This window comes from Leguminivora glycinivorella, chromosome 5 (genome assembly GCF_023078275.1).
Source record: "Leguminivora glycinivorella isolate SPB_JAAS2020 chromosome 5, LegGlyc_1.1, whole genome shotgun sequence".
NCBI lineage: Eukaryota > Metazoa > Arthropoda > Insecta > Lepidoptera > Tortricidae > Leguminivora > Leguminivora glycinivorella.
Window position 1 is genome coordinate 23,783,109 of NC_062975.1, and position 9,681 is coordinate 23,792,789.

General features: G+C 36.3%; 1 protein-coding gene across 1 annotated transcript; it reads left to right on the top strand.

The window, feature by feature from the left end:
• Positions 1–469: 469 nt before the first annotated feature.
• Positions 470–8,708, top strand: LOC125226401 (cuticle protein 19.8). The gene is made up of 5 exons (XM_048130378.1): positions 470–612; positions 2,972–3,070; positions 3,403–3,564; positions 6,113–6,292; positions 7,838–8,708. The coding sequence occupies exons 1-5, from the start codon at positions 517–519 to the stop codon at positions 7,967–7,969; spliced, it is 669 nt and encodes a 222-aa protein (XP_047986335.1). The 5' UTR covers positions 470–516; the 3' UTR covers positions 7,970–8,708.
• The last annotated feature ends 973 nt before the right edge of the window (positions 8,709–9,681 follow it).

Genomic DNA, 9,681 nt, shown 5'->3' on the forward strand with positions numbered 1-9,681 from the left:
ATGGACGCCCATCCGCTAATATTGTACTCTATTCCTAAATACCTAATTTAATACAAAACCCCGACTGAACTCAGAATATTTTCCAAAAATTGCAGTTACGCTAATGTTTTCAGCTGAAAATGTATTACCTAAATGGAAAAAATGTGTACTTTAACTATAATATTTGTGGTAAATGGTAATAAAATTACAATAGAAAAAAAAACAAGACTCAAGATTTAGATTTAAGTAAAACATCACTTACCAATGCCACCTTCTTTGATTTTCAATAATGTCACTATTTTTTTAAATCTTTTTTTTTTTTCACCATAACTAGCCAGTCCACAGTTCCCTAAACCTCAAAACTCACACGGACTGTTCCAATTTCAAATCGCCCGTTCCAAAACTGAAATCGCTCCCGCCACATCAACTAGAAGGGGTGCCTCTATATAAGGTGAAAGAGACTGCACACGCACCATACGATACGTGACGCGCGTGTGTTGTGGCCTTATTTTTTTACTTTTAAAAAAGTGTGTGAACATGTTGCGTAAGTGCGTGACGTTGGCGGCATTGGGGTGTGTTTTGGCGGGACCCGGGCCTATTAGGGCGCAGTATCAAGTTCAACAACAGGAACAGGTAGGTTTTATATATTTTTTTTATATTTGTGTGCGTGTCGAAATACAATTTGAGACAAGAAATACAATTAATACAGGTGCAAAGTGCTAATGGTACTCGGACTAGTCCTCTTTGTCAGTGAAATAATGCGGAATGATTAACAATGAAGGCGAATTTTAAATCTGCTGACAATGTGGGTGTGCCAGACTGCAAGTTGAATTTTAAAATGTAAAAAATATAAAATGTAGTAATTATAATGTTTATTTTTTTCAAAGTCCACCCGAGTTTTTTTGGAACATGGGTATTTTTTAAGCGATTCGTATTTCTCAGAATCACGAGGTTTTTCGATCTTGATAGGAGAAAAAAAAATAACCCAAGATTTTCATACATTTTTCAAACCTTCCATTCCGTTACCGCCATACAAAATGTATGAATTAAATGGTAACGGAATGGAAAAAAAAACCTTTTTCCTATAAGGATTAAAAGTGCTCGCGATTCTGAGTGGAAACCACGTAAACATTTCCAAATCCAAAAAAAGTGGGGGAGAACAACTTTGAAAAAAATGGCCCAAAAATAGTACGTTACGGAAAAGAAATTGTAAATATTCTCACCCTTCTTTTCTCGTATTAGGATCTAAGATGCATGTGAATCGTGTGATTCCAATAAGAAAATTCCCAAATTTGGAAACAGTAGGTACTGCTTTGAACGCAAGAGACCACTCTTAGAATACCTACTGTTACCGGTTGAGCATAATTTATCTACCGCCGCATGGGGTGAATAGAGAGTCCCTATTAGGGACGCCGGGAGGATAGGGACAACCTAAAATGACATTTACCTAATACATATATAATTGAAAAGAAAATATAATAAGGAGATACATTATATAATTATAATGTATGTATTTTCTATTACGGAAACCATTTGGGCATTCCAGACCTTTGGAAAGTGTGCGCGAAGCTAAAGCCAACTTTTATAGGCCCTTTTGACACCAGTAATGAAAATTATGTTATTTAATTACATATTTGTGTTTTAACTTTTACAATTAATGTCTACATATTTCCATCTACCTTAGCCCATATATTAGGTACCTACTTTATCTACCAAGTTTATAATGTTTTTACAAACCTTACCATTTGTTACCATCTTACTCGACCATACTAACCCCGAACGTGGTATATTTTGACTAAATAATTGAGAAATGATTTTAAAATAAATACAATTTCAAACATAAGGGACAATACATTGATTTAAACTAACACGATCTTCATCGCACTCATATTATTAAACGTTGGGCTAAATATAAAGTAAGTTTTACGCGATTAAGTCCCGTTTTAACTTAATAATATAAGAGACAAGTTTTTAGAACATAACATTTGTGGCTCTCATGGACATAATTCTAATAAATCTCAATTAAGTTCAAAATTGTCGCTATTCACCCCATTTGTAGTGATTGGCCAATATCATAAATAATAAACAATTAACACACTACAAAACGCGTGTCAACTTAAACTGCGTTAGTCATTTCCTCACTACAATTGGCATGAGAAAATAGACCGGAAAATATGCAACAAGCTAATTTGCACAACAACATGTGTGGCAAAAACCAAATGAGCCGAGTCCACTGTGTTACTTTTGCAAGTGCGTTATGTAACGTAATTGAACGATGGTTGTGCTTATATGGTCTGGTTATGGGTTAGTTTTGGAACTTGTTTCATGCTCTTGTTTACGTATGTAGGTGACCTAGTGTTTTAAATGTACTTGTTTAATGAACCTAATGAAAGTACCTAATTATGAACAATAGCACAAAATAATAAGTGATAATATCATCAAATTTTATCCTTCCTATTTACCTAATATTATTAGGTGTGAACTGAAATAGTTTTCATGTATTACAAATACCTACGATACCGTCACTTGATACGGTCATTAAGCATTAACAATAGAATTAGTGGAAACAAAAGATATCTGGCGAGGTAGTTTGTACCGACGCGTGCCAATTTTGAAGTGCTCCTAATTAGACAACAAAAACAAACATTATACCTAAGGGCATTTTCAGAATTTGGGACCCCCCATTTAGCGTAAGTTGTTAACAAAAATTAACTCGCAGTCAGTGAGGGGGTCCCAAATTCTGAAAATGCCCCTAAGCCTTTTGGTAAGTTTCAAGTACTATAAGGCCTTCGTATTTGAAATAGAGTATACGTATAGTTGAAAAAGTATTGAAGAACAAGGCCGGATTTGAACCAGCACATTTAGCTAATGTCATGAACCTCAAGCTACCTCATCATAGGGATTCATAGCTTTATGTAGACCCCAACGTTTTTAATTCTGAACGCATTATTTGGTGTGAATATTTATTTATGTTTAAATTTTAATCTTACAGCAAGAGATCCCACCACACCTCCTAAGGCAGTACTTGGCACAACAGGCGCCTGCGCAGACACAAGTAATCGCCCGCCCCCAACCAGCCCCCGCTAGACTGGTAAGTACCTAACTTCCAAAAAACTTTTTTGCAAAAATTAATTTTTATTACAAAAATAAAAATATAAGTACATTATGAAACTTACAGGTAATAAGTATTTTTTAAATACATTCATAGCATAACAACGGCGAAAAGTTTAGGAAGTACCTAAAATCATAAAATTAATACATATTTTAACAATGTTGATCAACAAGATATGTCGAATAATGGTATGCTATGTTATTATAGCCGTTTTTATTCTTACCACTTCTTCCTAAATTACCTTTTCTTTGGCCAAAGGTTTACACAAGCTTTCTTCTATTTTTTTACCCAAAACTTAAATATTTCCACAGCCATACCAAGTACAAGCCGAGCACCAGTACCAACAGTACCAGCCTGTACCTCAACAGTACAGACCCGCACCTCAACCTCAACCTCAACCGCAGTACCGACCTCAACCCGCCCAGTACCAGCCCGCGAGACAACAGGACGCCCGCGAGCCTGAAGACTACGACGTAAGTACAGTATTAGCAATATTAGCATAGGCTTTGTCTGAGTACAGACCTCAACAGCAGGATACACCTCAACATCAACCACAGTACTGACCTCAACTGGTCCAGTACCAGCCTGCGAGACAGGACGCTCGCGGCCTCGAGCCTGAAGACAACGACGCAGTCTTGTCCAGTATTATAATTATATCCTCAGCAACGTCGAGTAGTGCTATAGAGTCGTTTAGACTCTTTAGACGCCGTCACGTCATTCGAGAGACGCTGGTGTGAGGTGGTTCTTAGCATCGACTATGGACAACCCAACAACGGCAACAAGGTACTAGGTACTGTCACGCTCACGTTGCTGCCTCTAAGATCGAACGTTTAAAGTTATCGCTACGAGTATATCGCACAGTTTAGCATATACAATTACTGAACACATACTATGTCCTGATCCTGAACTACAGTCTGGCAAAGAAGTATAGAAATTAACAATACAATGTTGTCACTTTTTAATTTCTACTCTTTTTTTGCAGTGTATGTTTGCACTGTCAAGCACAGTTTAGGATAGTTAAGCATAATTATATAGATACATTTACTGAACACATATTACATTGTACCATTTGTACCAAGTACTTAAGTGGAGACCCCAGGAGGTCTTTCTTTCTTCCAACTAACAGTTAATGTAACACACGCGTGTCAATCCAATCAATAATCTAATACAAAACCACTATAATAAATATTTCATTAGATCAACGCAACGTAACTTAATTGATAATCTCCCTAAGGCCCTTCCGCTCCATTTCTAACCACAGTCCTTCAATGTAGACGTAATATCATATCACGGACAACTTTCACTGGACCGGACTAAAGCGGTCGTGTTACCAACTAAACAAGACAAGACTCTTGGCACCAGAGTAAATTGAGACTGGTAGCAAGTTGGATTTAGACTTATTTTGTTTTTGTACGTAATAACAAAGTTTTTAAAATGTTTCAAAAAATTAAATTAGGTACTACTGTATTTATACTATTTAGTCAAAGGATACATTTTTAGAATTAATTTAAAGCTTTAGAACGAATGAGCTTTTTCGAAAATAATTAAGTTCTTAACTTTATACAAATACATTTTCCAGTACTTCCATTCCGTCACCGCCACATAATGTGTATATGAGATGGTTACGGAATGGAAAAAATATGCTTCTTTTCTTGCTCCTTGTACAGCTCGGGAGCCTGAATAAGAATTTCAAAATTCCTTTATACTTTGGATTATTATAAAAACAGGACATTATTAAAATACAATACATTAGATGATGTCAAACTATACTGGTTTTAAACGCTAGTCTGCTTTCGTTGGGCAATAACGCCGGTGGCCAAGCAACTCGATCTGGAGGCAATGACCGCGGTTGATACATGGAATCGGATCTGAGGTGATTTGTGTAACCCCGGTTTGTATTGCGCTGTGTTGCAAGGTAACTACATACTTCCTACTTTTCTTCCTTGGGTAAGATTAAGCTGTTAAGAACGTAGACACATTAATTGGTGGTGTTGAAAGTTGAAATTAAAACAATAATAGTGTTGAATTGTTCATGTATATAACGAGTAATGAGATGATAAGAAAACAACGAAGTTCTTTAATACTAGCAATAGCAGGTATAGATACACTAAAATTGCATTTACGGACTTTTGAAAACAATTTTTGATTTCGGGAAAGCAGGATCGCATCTAGCCTACTTCTACCTACGAGTACCTACCTAGTAGGCAAATTTTTCATTTATTCGTTTTTCAATGCCTGTCAATACTTATTGAAGTTATAATTGTATCACTATCATCATCCTCCTAGCGTTATCCCGGCATTGGAGACGGCTCATGGGAGCCTGCACGGGCTCATGGGTAGGCGTAAGCACTAGTTTTACGAAAGCGGCTGCCATCTGACCTTCCAACCCTAAGAGTAACTAGGATTTATTGAAATTAGTCCCCAGATGTTTTGTGCGACTGGTAAATATCGACATTTCCTACATGACTTCCGAAAAACTCATTGGTACGAGCCGGGGTTCGAAGTGTTAGAACCCGCGACCTCCGGATTGAAAGTCGCTCGCTCTTACCGAAACCTTACAAAACACAACAAAACATCTGGAACTTCCTGGATTTAACGGGCATAAGTAAGGATATTTAATCACGAAGGGCCCTCACAATAGATCACTACTGGTCGACGTGACACAAAAAGGCCCACAATACCCGCCCAATAATAAATAGGCCACTAGTTATAATTGTATCAACGTTCCAAAATATTTAGATTCATAGATTCAGATTCAGAATCTGAATCTGAATCCAAAATATTAAAAGACCATCGTTATAGCTGTAAAATTACCATCATCATCATCCTCCTTGCGTTATCCCGGCATTCGCCACGGCTCATGGGATCCTGGGGTCCGCTTTGACAACTAATCCCAAGATTTGGCGTAGGCACTAATAGTTTTTACGAAAGCGACTGCCATCTGACCTTCTAACCCGAAGGGTAAACTAGACCTAAACTAAAATTACCATTGGTTTATATTAACACTTACGTTTTCCACAGCCTCATCCATCCTACCAGTTCGGTTTCGACGTGAACGACGACCAGTACACCAACTACCAGAACAGGAAGGAACAGAGGGACGGTGACGTCATCAAGGGCTCGTACTCCGTCGTCGACAGCGATGGATTCGTCAGGACTGTCACGTATACCGCTGACCCTAAGGAAGGATTCAAGGCTGAGGTGAGAACATCTCTTTACTAAGATTTATTTAAACCTGGCATCCTTTTGGAATAGGCTGCGCAGCTCTGAAAACTGTATCCTTGCCACATGTAATGAGGACTTGTCAAATTAGTAGGTTTTGGCTGTCTTTGCATCGAGATGCGAACCGGAAGTAAGTTAGTAAACGTTAAGGTGTACCTAATTCTAAATGGCTTTTAATTATTTTATATTGTATTTTAATTTTATTATTATTTTTGTATTTTTACACTTTTATACAGTGGTATTGTCACTTTATTTTACTTTGAAGTTTGTTTTTTTTTGTCATTTATATGGGTTTTTTTTTTTGCCTGAATTAAAATTGATTTATTTATTTGTATTATTATTTTAAATACTTACTTGTGACTTTTGTGGAAGGTGACGTCATCATAGGTCGGACTCGGTTTTGAAATTTGAGGAGTGTCTTTTCAAAAGGGTTTGTACTAGTTTGTACAGAGAAAAAAATATTTCTTCAGAATGGCCACGTATAATGATGAGTTGATGATACTAAGTGCCAGAAGGATTTTAAAGGCGTAAATCAAAAATGGCGGCTTCAATGTATGGGATACCGGTCCTACATCCGACATCGGATCGGATAATGTGAAAACGCACTAAGTATGAAGGGTTCAAGGCTGAGATGAGCAAAAATTGCGTTGCTCTCTTGTTTTTACTATCTATTTAGGACAAGGTCGATAAGGTGACATTATTGATGTACCTACTACATAAGCCAGAAAACTTCGGAGGTAGTCAACCAATTGGAACCCTAGGCCACTGTAGAACTATGTCATAGTGACGTAGTGACGTAATAAATCAGATTGTAAGAAATCTCTTACTGTTTTGTCATTTTGACATGGTTATAGAGTGCCCAAGGGTTTCAATTGGTTGACTGTACGACAGACGTTAAAAAAGATTGCTGTAAAGAATAGTTATTTGTTATACAAGGGGGCAAAGTTGTATTTTAACGCCGAGTGTGGAATTGAAAAACGAGCAAGTGAAAGGATTCTATAGTTGAACCACGAGCGAAGCGAGTGGTTCGAGAATAGGATCCTGAACTTGCGAGTTTTTTAACACACGAGAAGTAAAATACATTTGCACCCGAGTGTAACACAAAACTTTTCCCCTTACTATAGCGAGGAAACTACAACGCAAAAAATGCGTTTATCATTGCTTCCAGTAGTTCTACAGGTGGTAAATCATCTTAATTACTAGATTCACCTACTTTTATCAATTTTAAAGCAGTTAATTTGACTTTATTCAAGGTCAAATTACTTTACCCACTAGTGGATAAAATGCGTTTTTACCCGCTGGTATTAAAGGACAAAACACGTGTTTCCGAGCTAGTGAGGGGAAAAAATTGTATACTCGTAATATCTTATTAAATAAACCTTTAAGCCTTTAATTGGTAGCGTCAAAATATTTGCCATCATACTTAAAACAAAAACGTATCTGTAAAATAAGAATTACAGTTCAACATCCAGTAACTAGAAACAAATGTAAAATGGTTAAAACTAACCCCATATTTCCTCACAGGTATCCCGACAGCCCACCGACATCGTGGTAAAGATCCCCACACCCAAACCCCAGCTGCAGAGCCTGCCGCAACCCCAACCCCAACACCACCAGCAACAACAGCAGCCGCAGTACTACCGTTACCAGCAGTAATTGTAGGTAGAAATGACAAAGAGTTACAAAAAGTTGACAGTTATAGGGTAAAAATTGGACGAGCATTTCTAAAAAAATAATTCCTATGTTGTTACCAGGTTTTTATAAAACAAAAAATTATAATTTAAATATCAAAAAAAGGAAACAATGGTAATAAAATAGGAAACTTGTCGTATTTTCAATTAGATCGGTAATACATGGTGTGTATTTATTTAGAAATGCTTAGATGTACCTAAATATCAAAAGCCTAGATTATTTTCGTTCCTCAAAAAGAATATGTTTTAAATTACTGCCATTCTTACCAACCTATGATTTAGTGCAGCGTATAATATTAATAAAGTAAATTCTCGTCTAATTTGGCATTTTAAATGGTACATAAGAAAACATTTGACAAGTATAGCTGCAGTACTAAAAGCGTTAAATTACTTCTATTAATATTTGCAATTATTTAAATCTAGTAACTGTGATCGACCGTTAAATAAATAGTTAATATTTTTAAAAACCCTGACGATTTTCTATTTGTGCCAAAATGTAGAAAACTCATAATATATTTTGATATCTACTTGATACTGCAACTTTTTGGTAGCATACAAAGTGACTATTAAAATGTTATCTCTTTTAGTTAACTTTTAAACTTTACTTTAGTTAACTATATTTTATTTTTATACTTTAATAAACTATTTTGTAAATAGATAAGTAGAAGGTGATTATTTGTTACCTAATAAAATATTTAAAATTCTTTTGTCTCATTATTTACCTTATATTATACCTACCTGTTATTCTGCCCGAACTGAGAACTCTCTTCCCGCTTACCAATTTGTTAATACATAAGTACCTAATACTTTCTTGGATTATCATTTGTCAGTGATAATTTATCACATATTAAGACATATAGAGTAAGGGGCTTCAGTTCTTTGAGTGAGTCATAGATACACTCTGTCAGTAAACAAGAACAAAGAAAACTGTATGCATCCTTTTCTTTAGGGTGCTGGAGAAAATGATACCTATAGTTTTCTTAGTTCTTATTTACTGACAGACTTGTTTGACAGAGTATATATGTATATTATGAACAATTTCCAAAAAATATAAAACCATGCTTACAAAATGTGACGATAGTTGGTAGCACCTTCGCAATGTCGTTTACCCCCCAATAATGGTCACTATAATTAAAATTGATTTATTTACATTACATTACATAAATACATATCCGATATATCCGTCTTTTCTTTACAAACTTACATTTATATGTGCGAAATATAAAATTGATTATACCTAGTTTCGGAGAAAATCAGCTGTGGTGACAGACGGACGGACAGACAGACAAACGAGTGATCATATAAGGGTTCCGTTTCGAGTTACGGAAACCTAAAAAGTGTCCCAAATTTACATACACTTTCCGTTCCGTTACCATGATATTATACAGAGTATGAAACGGTAACGAAATGGAGTAAAAAACACCGGTCTTTTTTTATTCTGTAAAACCTAGCTCTACCTACCTAGCTAACCTAGCTCTTAAGATTGAACCTGAAGAAGACATCATCTCTCTCTTCTCAGTCGTTCCCTCATGGCTGAGGATCGTGACCAACAGTGATTTCTTCCACTTGACGCGGTCTAGGGCCATATGGACTGCAATCTGCATGGAACCACAAGCTTTCTTCACGGTGTCAGCCCATCACCTTATCGGTATTCCACCTCTGGAGCGTCGGCCTTCG